Source organism: Mastigoproctus giganteus, chromosome 3 (genome assembly GCF_048544385.1).
Source record: "Mastigoproctus giganteus isolate SK-2022 chromosome 3, ASM4854438v1, whole genome shotgun sequence".
In the NCBI taxonomy this organism is placed as follows: domain Eukaryota; kingdom Metazoa; phylum Arthropoda; class Arachnida; order Uropygi; family Thelyphonidae; genus Mastigoproctus; species Mastigoproctus giganteus.
Genome location: NC_143577.1, coordinates 36,422,260 through 36,437,246, shown reverse-complemented (window position 1 = coordinate 36,437,246; position 14,987 = coordinate 36,422,260). Strand labels below are relative to the sequence as shown.

At 37.4% G+C, this 14,987-nt stretch overlaps 1 protein-coding gene across 2 annotated transcripts in view; it reads left to right on the top strand.

The window, feature by feature from the left end:
- Positions 1–14,987, top strand: part of Fbw5 (F-box and WD repeat domain containing 5) — a 107,699-nt gene that overhangs the window by 6,533 nt on the left and 86,179 nt on the right. Inside the window, exon 2 of one of the 2 annotated variants that reach the window (XM_090370488.1) lies at positions 9,957–10,385. In XM_090370488.1, the coding sequence (XP_090226614.1) occupies positions 10,032–10,385 (354 nt within the window). In that variant the 5' untranslated portion in view covers positions 9,957–10,031. The remainder of the gene's footprint in view (positions 1–9,956; positions 10,386–14,987) is intronic. The other variant, XM_090370489.1, reaches the window with a different exon arrangement.

The window sequence follows — 14,987 nt, the reverse complement described above, 5'->3', positions numbered from 1 at the left end:
GAACATTAAGCTTGATATACCATCATCAATATCATTTATAAATACAGAAAACAATAATGGACCCAATACTAAACCCTGAGGGACTCCACTAATAACATTAGTCCACGATGAGCAGTGTCCATTGATTACCACTCTCTGTCTTCTCCCCCTCAACCACCCATTTATCCATAGTAGCAATTTGCCTCCAATGCCACACTGCTCCAATTTGTGCAGCAGTCTTCCATGTGCAACAGTATCAAAAGCCTTTCTAAGATCCAAGTATATAATATCCAAGTTATTCCCTGCATCCAGTTCTTTTGTGACTGCATCATAGTATCCAATCAAATTGGTCAGGCAAGACTTCCCCTTAACAAAACCATGCTGTGTCCGAGCTATAACTGCAGTCTTGTCTTGATGATCCTGCAGTGCTTCTTTAACCAGTGCCTCCATTAATTTTCAGGAACAGAAGTTAAACTAACAGGTCTATAATTACTTGTGTCGCCCTTTGATCCTCCTTTGTGAATTGGGGTCACATTTGCACATCTCCAGTCCATGGGTACTTCCCCTGAGTCCAAGGAAGCTCTCATAATTATGGCTAAGGGTTTGCTTACTTCCTTTGCTGCCTCCTTTAATATAACTGGATAGATCCCATCCGCCCCAGGTGCCTTTCTTGTGTTTATCTTCAACAATCTCTCCTCCACTTTACTCTCAGTCATTACAAGATTCTGTAGCTTACTGCCAGAGTAGAATACACCTCTGGCATTCCCGTCGCTGAATAACTCCTCATGTGTGAATGTCGATGCAAAATATTCATTTAGTTTGTTAGCTACCTGAGCAGGATCATCAACAGTTGACCCATCGATATCAAGTGGACCAATCTGATTCATCCCCTTCCTTCTAGAGTTTACATAAGTAAAGAACTCTTTTCTGTTTTTCTTTGCATCCCTTGCCAAAGATATCTCGTAATCTGCTTTCGCCTGCCTAACCTCCTTTTTAACTTGGTTACAAATCAACTTGTATCTATCATAGGCTTCTGTGTCACGTGTTAATTTGTATGTATCTCATGCATTTTTCTTCCCTGCCATATGTCTCATTAGTTCATCTGACATCCACTTAGGCCTAAACCTTGAACAATATTTCTTAGTTGGTATGTAAAGCCTAGTAGCTTCCAAGATAAGTTCTTTGAATGCTTCCCATTTTGAATTTGCTGTTGGTAACATCATCAGTTGGTCTCACTGTATAGAATTTAAATACTGTCTCAGTCCATCGTAGTCGCCTTTACGAAAGCAATAAACCTTCCCTTTACCCCTAATGGTAGTTATCTCTTTGAGTAAATCCCACTTCAGCACACTGTGATCACTGCCACCTAGTGGTTCATTTACCTGCAGATTCTTAATGCAGGAAGAATCACTACTGATAATCAAATCAAGAGAATTACTCCCTCTAGTTGCCTCCCGAACATGCTGATGTAGAAAACAATCATCCAATAAATCCACAAAAACCTTGCTTATGTGTGAGTGACCAGTCCCCAAATTCCAGTCAATATCTGGGAAATTAAAATCCCCCATTATAAGACTCTCTGATTTACTGGCCCACTCTATTTCCCCGTACAGTTTCTTATTATACTCATCAGAGTCATAAGGCCTGTAGCACACTCCTACTCTCAATTTTGATCTCCCAATGCTTATGTCACACCAAACTGTCTCGACACTGCACTGTCCAGCGATGTCAACTGGCTTCACTTCCTTGGATTTTATGTATTTCTTAACTAATAGCATAACCCCTCCTCCCTTCCTATCCTGTCTATCCTTTCTGTAGACATTGTACTCTCCAAATTCCAGTTCTGCATTCCTTATATCTGTGTGACACCACGTCTCTGAAATCCCCACAATATCTGCCTTTAATGTTTTGAGCAATACCTCAAATTCATCAAATTTATTTACTAAACTCCTAGCATTGGTGTACACGCAAGTATACATGCACCTGTTCTTTTTCTTAGCTACCCTAACACAACCCATGTGTTTACTTGTACCCCAATGATTCCCAGCAGTCTCTGAAATATCCTGCATCTTATTTTCCAGGTTGCGGCTCATTCCAATAGAAGCAGTGCAAGAATCACTTTCACCTCTGCCAGTGGCTACTGTTAATCTATTAGTCCTTGTATCCCCCCAATCTAGCAGTTTTCCGACCCACCTAACACTGCCTCGATAGTATCAGCAAACATTCTTGCACCCTTTCTATTTAAGTGTATCGCATCCCTGTAGAAACAGTCTCTTCTGTTAACAAGTACAGACCAGGCTGAAAAAAATTCTACCCCTTGAGCCTTGCACAATCTTTCCAGGGCCGAATTGATCGACAGGGATCTCATCATATACTCCCTCCTATCGTGTCTGGGCAGAATTGCAGACACTTTCAAATTCAACCAGACTAAAATATTGGCCTTCTTTGAATTGTCTTGTATAGTTTGTTCCTGGGATAAAATGGTCTATGAGTTTCATTTCTATAAGTTAATGAAATGTTTATGTTAAGTGCTTTAATATTTAAATATTTATTTTATTAGGCAATTTTTAAAAAAATAAGTTGTTGGTGTGGGGGGAGGGTTGAATTAATAACAGTTCAGAGATACTTCTGAAATGTTATTGTAAAGTAGTGTTCTTGTATATACTCCAGAACAACCACCAAGTCAGAGGAGTTTACAATAAATCATGAATGCAGTCATTAATTGTATTTATCAGTTACAGCCTTGAACCATAGTCTACTCAAAGAGCATATGCTACTGTACCCGTGCTCATGACTGCTCGGCTATATCAGTACTTCTATTCCATAGAAGCAGAAGGGTTTGAAAAGTGTGATCGAATGAGATGTTCAAATTCTGTTTTCTGTTGGGGCTTTTCATCTACAAAACAGGCAAATTAAAAAAAAAAAAAAATACATTCAATTCAATTTATGTAATCTTTATGGCCTTAGCTGCCTTCAAAATTATTGAAATTTGACATGACTACTGGAGTTTTTTTCAGTGTTTTCAAAATGTACTATTTTCTCTTTCAAACTGTGGCAGCAATGAAAGATGTGTATCAAGGAAATCCCGATCACTTTCGGGATGGCAGACAGATTGTAGGAGTGACAAAGCATTAGGCAGAGAACAACTGGTATAGACTGGTTCTGTGGTAACATATCTATGATCATAGAACCTTAACTAAAAATACAAAACAGATGAGGGTCAGAGGATTCTGACATGATTATGGGTACATGTCCATACAAGGAGGCGCCTCTGTAGCCAGGTGGGAAGGAGCAGCAGTGCATAGCACACGCTTCTTGATTAGACCGAGGTTCGAGCCCGTCACCACCAAATATGGAGGATGCGGAAAGGTCAGGGAATGACCACTGCATATCCCAGAGCAATGTGGCCTTAGTTGCTAATGCCCCTAAAAACCAAATAACAACAACCATACAAGGATGATTTTGAAATTTGAGTGTTTTATCTAGTTTAATCCATGGTTTAAACCATGTAAAAAAACTGCTAAATAGATTCAGTTTTTGTAAATAGTTATTGTACAACTAATTTTATAAGATAAATAGCTGCACGATCATTTGTTAAAATTAACTAAACATGCTCTTTTTCCCCTAGGCAAAATCCTATACCAAATTCTGTCCTTTTCACTCTTTTGACCTATGCCAGAAAATCCACCCATAAGTCTAAGAATCCTCTGACCCTCATCTGTTTCGTATTTTTAGTTAAGGTTCTATGATTATAGATATGTTATCAAGAACCAGTCTATACCAATTGTTCTCTGCCTACCCTGCCCTATGCTTTGTCACTCCTACAATCTGTCTGCCATCCAGAAAGTGCTTGGATTTCCTTGTAACTGTACTCCATACTGGGAATAAAGATTGGTCTCTATGAAAGAAAAGGCTAATCCTGCTCCTAGGGCTTGATATGTCATTCCTGTCTTTCCTTGCCTACCTGGTACCTACATCACTTACAATCAAGAACAGTAGCCAAGCAGTTGTAGACCCTATTAGTACAATAAACCCTCATCTCAACAGACTTCAGAAATAATGGACAGCATCCACTGAGCCAGGCTTTTTGTCCATATGGGACCTAATAATAGAACTCCCACAGTCTGATGGTTTTACCATCAGTTAAAATATTTTCACAATAACACAGATTCCAGGGAGCTAGGATTTCCTCACTATCACCTTCCAGCAGTCTATAGGATGTGTCAAACATCAATAAAAAGTCATCTGAACTTCCAGTGGGGATGCTGGGGTGAGGTTTTCAGGCTTTGAATAAGCTGTAGCAGAGGTTCCAAAACTTTTGTCTTGTGCTCCCCCACCTTAAAATATTTCATAAATGTCATGCCTTTCTTTTAGAACAAGTTCAAATAAACAGATTTGACATAAAATTTAGTTATGGGTGTACAACTTTTATAAATTAATATACAGGCACTCCCTGACTTATGTAATACACGACTTCTGTAAATTTGACTTTACGTAAGTTTTTGCCAACAGGTGTAAACTTAAAAGAATCATGAAAACATATAGGAATAAATGGAGGTATTGTGAAAACATCACAATGTGAACCCAATAACATTTTTTTTTTTTTTTTTTTTTTTTTTGGTAATTCGTTCCAAGACCTTGGAAGTTAAAATTTTTGCTATGTAACTAAGCTATTTATCTCTCTAAAAGGTCATTTTTATAATGGAAGGCCACCCGTTCATCGTTATCATATATTACATTATAAGAATCAATTTTTAATGGTTTTGTTGATATTTTTCTAAAGAACATTTCTGGAGGTCACAATCATAAAACAATTTGCACTTTCCGGTTTATTGGGCTTCTTTTTTTTTTTTTTTTTCTTTATGTAAACCCCAAACACAAGAGGTATTAGAACCTGTAGTACTTAGTACCGTGCTTGGGTTGGAGGTTGAAAAGACGAAAGAAAATATTTGTTGACATTAGACTTGAACTTCTGTAGACTAATTTTCAGGAAATACGTATGAAGGAAGGTTGTTCCAGAAAACGACAATTGAATGAATAAATGAGAAAGATGAAAAGTTGGTTCTGTGAGTTTGAAGTTGGACAGTAAATGGATGTTCGCTGGTGGTGACACGTGTTCGGACTGTTTTGAAAGAGAGAGCGGGAATTATAGAAGCCAATTCGGAAGAACAGTGCCCATGGAAATATCTGTAGAAAAGGCATGCAGCAGAAACAGTACATCTATCAGACAGCGAGTGGAGAGACTCTGTTAGAGATGAATCATTAATTAACCTAACTGCCCTCTTCTGAATGGAATCAAGAAGCCTGAGAGAGGTTTTGGGGGCACCACCCCAGATATGGGAACAATATTCCATGGTACGGTGGATTTGCGATTTGTACAGAGTGAACAGCTGTTTGGAAGAAAAGTAGTGCCGAGAGTGAAAGAGAAAACCAAGTTTTTTGGATGCAGAGGAAGCAATATTTGTAATGTGCTTGTGCCAAGAGAGATTAAAGTCAGGGTAATCCCCAAAAGAGAGAGATCATTTTGCCTAGAAATCTGAATGTCACCAAAGATAAGCATAGGAGCAGAAGAATCCTTTTTGCGAGATATAAGACAAGACTGAGTTTTAGAAGGATTGAAATCAACTAAGTTGTCTTTACCCCATTGGACAATTACCTGGAGATCGCATTTAAGGAATTGGTAGCAGATTTTTGAGAAGTTGAAGCTGATTGAACAGGACAAGGTTTCTCAAAATGGAAAGTGGAATTCAGTGTGCTATCATCGGCAAAACTATGGATAGGATTTCCAGTCAATGGAAGAAGGTCATTAATATACAAGAGGAAAAGAATGGGGGAAAGAACTGAACCTAGGAGGACACCGGCATTAGTGGAAAAGTTAGAAGACAAGAGTCATCGTACCATCACCCTCAGTGAGCGATCACAAAGAAAACTGGATAACCAATTACAAAAAAAACAGTTGGCAAACCATAAGATGGAAGCTTGTTTAGACCTTTATGCCAAACACGATCGAAAACCTTTGAGATGTCAAGATCCACTACTTGTGTTTCACTGAACTTTTCCATTGAATTAGTCCATAAATGGGTAACATAAGCCAGAATATCACCAGTGGATCAACACTGATGGAATCCATACTGGCGATCGTTGATCAGATGGAAGGTTTCTAGGTAGTTTAAGAGTTGGCGGTTAATTGATTTCTCCATTACTTTAGAATGAGTAGAAGTAATTGCAATGGGACAATAATTGGATGGGAGGGATTTGTTACCCTTTTTAGGCCCAAAGGTCGCGGGTTCGATTCCCGCCTCGGGCTTGGATCAAAGTACTGTAAAAACCTTGGGAGGTGCAATATGGCCACAGAAGCCGATGCGCCAACAACTACCAAATCAAATCAACCCTTTTTAGGAACTGGCTGGATATGAGCAAATTTCCAAGCAGAAAGAAAAACACCTTTGGAATAAGGAAGTGAAAAACAGCGGCTGCATCAAGATTCTTAAAATCCTCCTCCTGACATCCTTTTGACAGAAGACCACAGGAGGCATTGAATGGGGCGTGTTGGGAGTGGTGGGAGATGTTTTTCCAAGATCATTAATACATGAGTTGGAAGAAAAATGGGATGCTACCAGGTCAGCTTTATCCTTGGCTGAAGTGACAGCCGAACCATCTGGTTTGGACAGAGGTGGGAGCAGAGATGGGCAAAGGTTGCGGCCAATAGCTTTGTCAAGAGACCAGAATGCTCGGCTACCATTAGGGCAAGCAGCAAGTTTTCTACTCTTAGCCTGTTCAAACTCTAGTTTGGACTGATTAATAACTGCTTTACAATTGTTGCGAGCTTTGGTGTAGGCAGAAAATGAAACTGAAGAATTAGAAACAAGACAATTACGATATGCAAAGTTCTTCTCTTGAACAGCCTTAGCACATTTATGGGAATACCAAGACTTAAGATAAAGGACGAGATTTTAAAGTGGAGTGTGAGATAAAGGATTCCATTCCTGCAAGAATAATTTCATTGACACGATCTGAGGACATCAGAAGTTTTGAAACAGTAATCCGACCAAGGAAAAGAAGAAAAGAAATCTCACAGGTCATCCCATTGTGCATTCTTGTAATGCCAAACAATACGAGGTTGGGAATAGGAATAGCCATGAGATAAAAGCTCCATTGGGGAAGAGACAATCACCAAGTTGTGATCTGAGGTGCCTAAAGGACCTTTCACTTCGACTGTACTTAGAACGGTTGTTTGTGAGAAAAAGATCAAGCGTATTGGCTGTATGGTTAGGATTGTCCAGTATTCTTGTAAGTAACTGAACAATCTGCGCAAGGTCATTAGTAATTGCAAAAGCCTCAGCATCTCGACCAGCTGAGTCAGTGTGACTAGAAAACGGAAGCCAGCTGGAGTTGTGAACATTAAAATCGCCAAGGAAAATTACCTCACTGTTAGGAAAGTTGGACTGCAGAAAGTCAAGTTGCAAAGAGAGGAAGTCAAAAAGCTCCAAGTAATTAATGGAGTTGGAAGAATGGTAGAGACAACAGATGAATTTGACACAATGAGGTAGAGAGATTTTAAGCCAGAGAAGATCGAAAAGAGGAGATTCCAAATTGCCAAGTCTGTGACAGGGAATATTGGAACGGACATGTGCACAAGTACCACCTTTGAGGCGAAAGGGGTCATACAGCGAATAATTTGAGCAACTGAGATGAGCAGTAGTTGAATCAACCAATAACTGAGATTCTGTCAGAAAAAGTACATGGGATTTGGCAGACTGCAAGTGGAAATGGACATCGTTGAGATTAGAATTGAGACTACATATATTTATGAGTGCAATCTGTTATAAATGGGTAGAAAACTTGATCTTATTGCATTTGCGATAATCCTGATAACTGGAATTGTGTGGGTTTTTACATTATTATGGTGAAATGTGTTTCTCCTTCACTGAAATCTTCAATCATATAAGAAACATAAATAAATTTTCAGAATCTTCTCTTCATTCCTATTTACTTATTACAATGATGAAGGGAAAGCAACCAGTAGGAAGTGCAAGTGATGGCAGTGCTAGGAAACCAAACAAAATTGATTTAGAAATGAAGATGAAAATGATTAAGAAGTAAGAAGCATGACACAGTTTGTCATCTATTACATGGGAATTGTCTTGTTGCTCAGCAGTAAATGTTATTTCAAAGGACAGTGCGCATATAAAAGAACATGTTAAAGGATCAATGCATTTAAGATCAACAGTGATCAAGTGCTATATAGAAGATGGAAAAGCTGTTAATAATATTGGTGGAAAATCAGATTCAGAAGTGAGTGCCCCTGAGTCTAATGGCCATTCAAGCAAAAGTAAGTATTTATGGAGATATTAAGGATAAGTAAGGCAAACCCCAAGTCAAGTTCGTGGCAAGCAACGGGTGGTTTAATAGGTTCAAGCATCGCATTGGTTTCCACATTAAAGTATGCAATGAAGTTGCCAGTGCCGATTCTGCAGCAGCAGAGAAATTTTGTGATGTGTTCGAAAAAAACCCTTCTAAATTTCCACAGCCCTCAACTTCTGCAGTGGTGTACTTATCAGTTAGAGATGTTGATTCTGGCAACGATGCTCGAAAGGTAAAACTTGCCTGCTCCTCTCTTTTTTTTGTAATTTTATAATTTTGAAATTTTTGTAATTGCACACTTTTTTGTCATTTTTTTTGCTTCAATCAAATTCAGCAAGCATAGTTGCAAGTGCTGCATAAGCCTTTAGCGAAATTCTGACTTATGTAAATTTTGACTTACATAGAGTTCTGCGTAATGCAACCCTTATATAAGTCGGGAAGTGTCTGTACACTTCAATACATTTAACTGAACTGTGTCAACCAAGAAGATTATTAAAAAAAAAAAAAAAAAAGTTTAAAAAGTGCTTCATACAAACAGTGTGCCCTCCCCCCTTAATGAGTGTACTCTTCAGAGGTGTGTCCCCACACCTCTGAGCTGTATTCAGATTTCATATCCACTGTACTACCAGAAGTTTTAAATTACTTGTGATGCTGTATTTCATTGCATAGCAAGTATAATGGGCGCCGGCAGCATGGTGGAAGGGTATACATCGAAATTGGTGGAATTTTATACAGTACATCGAAAACCTTTGGATTTTGATGTATACAATTTTTAATATTTTCATTAATTTATTGAAACATTAAAACAATACAAATTCTACAGAAAAAAATAATAAAATATTAATTCAAATAATTTATCAAAACAAGAACAAAATTAAAATAACTTTCAAAACAGAATTAGACCCCATTTTTATCATTATCTTTAAATAAAAATTGCAATCTTCCTGGCTATTTGCAAATTTTGATATAGTTGCATTCATAAAACCTTCATTGCCATCAATTTTTTTCTTATATAAACCCATCATACACAAGCTTGATAATCATCAGGCTTGTGTATGTTGGCTTGGTTGTACATGTAAATCAGTCAAGCTTGACTTAATTAAGATATTACATGTATTTGAAAATTTGGTGAACAAAAAATTTATTCCTACGTGCACCACCTTGCAAAATATCCTGCTGGCTCCCATGGTAAGTATAGTAAAATGCAGTATTTGATGTTTTTTTTTTCAATAATGTGGCACATTCTCATTATGTTCTAGTGACTTTGGTGATTTTGTATTTCTTTTGAGTTTAATGGACAGGGGATTTGTCCATTCAAATAAAGATGCTTAATGGACCTTGTCCATTAAGCATCTTTATTTGAAAAACATCTTATTTCTTAAGATCTTTATTTGCATTTTAGTAGGTAAGAGACTGGCCCCATATTATTAGGTATTTAGCAAATATAAGTCAAGTTTATTGGTTAAGGTAGCTGTTTTTTATTTAAATTTTTATTTTGTGTTTGATTTAGCCCTATTATATAAGTTTGAAATAATTTTGTTAAACTCCAGTACACATATTAAACTATATATACTGTATTGGTTTGCATTCTTCAGTTTATTTTTCTTTTCTAGCAGTTGACAATGAACAGGAATTCAGAAGCAGTTAGATTCTTTCGTTGATGTTTTTATAGGCCTTCTTTTTGCATAATGGAGCCACCAAAACTTTGGCAGCTGTTACCTGATTCCCTTCTGCTGCAAATTTTTTCCCTTCTTGATGGTTCAGACTTAGTAAAAGCAAGAGGAGTGTGCAAAGCCTGGTACAGAGTGGCAACAGATGAATTGTTATGGAAAAAACTTTTCTGCCAGGATTTCAAAATTGATCAAGCCATACCAATTGCACCAGGAAAAATATCTTGGTGGAATGAATATAAAAGACTAAAATTTTATGCACCCACTATAGAAACAGAAATTCTAAATGATCATACCCATCAAGTGCTACACGTAAGCTTTTCTCACAATGGAGAGACATTTGCTAGCAGTTCAAAAGATGGATATGTCAAGGTAAAAGGAAAAATTATTTATCTCAATAGTCCTACTTGTTTATTTATTTTTTTTTAATAATATATGGTGTTTCAAAATTGCATGGAACAAATGTAGGAGTACATTCTCCAGCTAAAAATATAAAATTCCCATAAACATACATCTCAAATGCCTATATTTCTGACACATTAAACATTAATCATAAATTTAAAAACTCTAAAAGGAAATGTAAAGCAACTGTTCAAACTGACTTTTGCTTAATGCATCATTCAAGGCAACGAATGCATAATTCTCTGGCATAGCTTATTGTTTCAGGACTGTTCTTAATTGTTTCAACAGCTTTTAAAATGCAGTTTCTCAGTATTCACCATAGATTTAATGTGAACCAAAACAAAGTAATCTAAGGGTGTGAGGTTGGATGATTATGGTAGCCATTGCACAGGACCATTCCATGTCCTCTGGTGATTTTCAAGAGGTATATCTTTCAATAGTTCCCCCAAATTGTCATGCACAAAATGTAAGCACTCCAACTCTTGAAAGCTTTGCTGGGTAAAAAAACAAAAATAAATCAAAAAGATGAGTGCCTATAAACACCAAACCAAATGTTAAAGGAAGTGGTATGTTGATAAATGCTGACAGTTGTATGGGGTTGTCCTCAGCTTGGATATGAGTATTTCAAAGGTTGAGAATTCCTTGTGAATGTTGCAAAATTAACCACTGACAAAATTTGCTGTATTTATTTATTTCTTGTGGAAACAACTCTTGTTCAGATTTACTGTGAAATGGATACAATAATGTTCGTGTAATATCAGCCGTACACTTTTGGAATATTTATGCAGCCTTATAATCTTCTGGTACTTGTGGTAGAAGATATATGTACAAAGTATTTTCTCATCAACGTGTTCTAGTTTATCAAACTCTCCCTCCACCATCATTTACTCATAATGGTTTCAGATTACTTGTTTCTCTAAATCATCTCTCTGCAGCAGCAAATTATTTTACAATTTGGTACTTGCTGAGTTAGACATTTTTCACTCTATCTGCAAACAGCAACTACAGAATTCTTATACCCCCTTGCCATAAATTAGAATGATATCAGTTAATTTGGCAGAAGGTAACCTGAACTGTAGTGTCTAATACAATAGCATTAGCAGTGGTAAATGATGCAAGAAAGCAAGCTTGTATTGTGAAGTTTGACTGATTTACATGTACAGCCGAGCCAATGTACACAAGCTGACAATTATCAGACTTGTGTATGATGGGTTTACATAAGAAAAGAATTGATGGGAATGAAGATTTTACAAACGCAACTATATCAAAATTCGCAATGAAGAACCTAGAAGATTGCGATTTTTATTTAACGTGTTCGCACTGGGGTGTTTATTTAACATGAAGCCTAAGAGACAGATAGACTCATGACTTTTATTTCCCAAATGACGACTCTGTTTTTTTTTTTTTTTTATCATAATTCAGTTCATTTAAGTGACAAATAACACAGTGTGTTGGATTTCAGGAAAGCTTTTGATACTGTTGCACATGGAAGACTGCTATACAAATTGGAGAGGTATGGCATTAAGGGTATGTTGCTACAGTGGATAAAGGGATGGTTGAGTGAGAGACGACAGAGAGTGGTAATCAATGGACACTGCTCTTCGTGGACAAATGTTGTTAGTGGAGTTCCCCAGGGTTTGGTGTTGGGCTCATTGTTGTTTTATATATTTATTAATGATATTGATGAAGGTATATCAGGTTTGGCGCCTCCGTAGCCAGGTGTACAAGAGTAGCAGTGCATAGCACACACTTCTTGATTAGACCGGGGTTCGAGCCCGTGATCACCAAATACGGAGGTTGTGGAAAGGTCAGGGAATGACCACCGCATATCCCCGGAGCAATATGGCCTTAGTTGCTAATGCTCCTAAAAACCAAATAACAAACAAACATATCAGGTTTAATGTCCAAGTTTGCAAAGGTTGGCAGGGTTGTTAACGACAGTAAAGACAGTATGCTACTCCAACTGGATCTAGATAATGGGAAAATGGGTTGATAAGTGGCAACTGAAGTTTAACATTGACAAATGCAAAGTGCTGCATATGGGTAGTGATAACCGAAGAGAAACATACCAACTCTGTGGTGCTACACTCAGGGAAGTGAAAAGTGTAAAAGACCTGTGGGTAATTGTGCAGTCAAATATGAAGTTTGCTGAGCAGTGCAGACGGGCTGCCGGAGCAGGTCATGGAGTCTTGTCAATGATATTTAGGAATTTTGCTGGCAGGGACAGCGAGATGATTATCCTGTTATAAAAGGCAATGGTCAGGCCACACATAGAGTACTGTGTACAGATGTGGAGGCCTCATTTTAGGAAGGATGTAGAGTTGCTAGAAAGAGTACAAAGAAGGGCAACAAGATTGGTGAGGGGAACAAAGGGATGCTCTTACCAAGAAAGGCTTAAGTTCTGCAAATTGCAGCACCTGGAAAGTAGGCACCTGCGAGGTGATCTGATTGAGGTGTATAAGGCCTTGAATGGGTTGAGCAAGCTGAATGCTGATGGGATTCTTCCTCTTGCTCAGACTAAGAACCTGAGGGAGGGGTCACAATTGAGGAAAGATGGTTGTAGAATAGATGTGTGGAAATTTGCCTTTTGGTGGAACAGGCTTCCATCTTTTGTTGTGGAAGCTAATAGCCTAAATAAATAAGGCTGAGCTGGACAGGCATTTTGAACGAATGGAGGGGTGAAATGGGAGCGGTTTTTTTTTTTTTTTTGACTGATGCTGCATAAGCTTGCTTTCTTGCATCGTATGCCTCTACTAATGCTATTGTGCAAGAAAAACAGGTTGTCATTTGTTTTTCATGAAAATTTGATAGCGACCCACAGGTGGTTTGCGCCGCCCTGTAGCACTAAGTATTGTCAATGAAAGGGGATAAGTGCCAGTGAGTCGCCAATGCACACACTCAAATTACTTTCTGGTACCACCATGAGCATTGTTTTCCAATTTGTTCATACTCTGTGGGACTGACAATAGTTATTGCCTCCATATTGACTTCATTTCAAATACATGCACATGTGGAGAACATTTTCGTTTATCACTATAATTTAGAGATTGAGGTAAACTCTTTAGATATATCGAATTTTCGTTTATCATATTTCGTATTTATAGATACCTATTTCTAAAAGGTTTTGAAATGAACCCCTCCTCCTTTTATGGAAAACGAGCTAAAGATGAATGTTTGATAAATAGAAGTGATAGTGATGATTCAGATGTACCTCTTTTAAAAGAAAAAGGTGCCCAAAAACATGATCAAAATCGTCCAGGAACATCGAGAACAGAGTTGGACTTGCAGACAAAAGAGAAGCCACAATATTTCTTTAGTGATGAATCCGACAACCGGTCAGAATTAGATGTTTAGACATATATTCCACTTACAGTGATGGTGATGATAAGATCCAAACCTCAGAAGAATCTGATGAAAGTGATAAATATCATGAAATCAGTGAGGAAAATAATAACCCAAATTCTCAAGTAATCTCCAATACATCTAAGTCTGAAAATGTTATTTGGCAAGAGGTAGGAAAAACTAAAATTTCAATTAATGAATATAATAAAGATGCTGAAATCCTTGTTGATGTTGATTTGAACCAACCTTACCACATATACAAACTGTTTCTAACCAACGATATCCTTCAGATGATGGTGACTGAACCCAACAGATATGCACAGTACTGTTTGTCATCAGCAGCTAGTAACATACGAACACCCAAAAAGAAGGAAGCTGATTGGAGACCAACAACTGAACTGGAAATGGACAAATTTCTTGGAATATTATTGATAATGAGAATTGTTCATGTCCCAGATATAAGATTACACTGGTCAAAAAAAGATTTATACTCGAATAATCTCATTAGGAAATCTATGAGCAGAGATTGTTTCCTAGATCTGTTGAAATATTGACATTTCTCTGACAATGAAACTGCCAATGGACAAGGCCATCTCAACAAAATCAGAATTTTATTAGATAAAACCAATAGGCATTTTCAAAGCGTGTTAATGCCAGGAAAAAAATTTTCATTGATAAAAGTGTGATCCCTTGGCGTGGAAGGCTACTCTTTCACGAGTATATCCCTAACATATCTCATAAATATGGGATCAAATTTTATAAATTGTTTGCCCGAGAGATATATTCATGAAATCTCTATTTATACCAGAAAGGATGATTCAGTGGAAGGTAAAGGACGTTCCCATGCCGTCTCAATGAAATTTATGGCTAATCTGCTCAGTGAAGGACTTGTTCTTTATTCGGTTAATTTTTATACCAGTTTCCCTCTAGTGCAAGAGTTATTAGAAAAGAAAACTTTTCTCTCTGGGACTCGAAGAAGCAATCAAAAAGGAATACCAAGGAATATTACAGGAAGAAAAATGAAACAGGGAGACATAATCGCTCTTGAGAATAACAAAGGAGCGAAAATCATGAAATGGATCGATAAAAGACCAGTAATGATGCTAACAACATGCAAAACTCAACAGTGTAAAATTGAGACAGGAAAGAACAATTTTACACTGTTGAGTAAAATTGTTGATAAGGGATAAAAAATCAAAAAACCCGATGTTATTATCAGCTACAATCAAG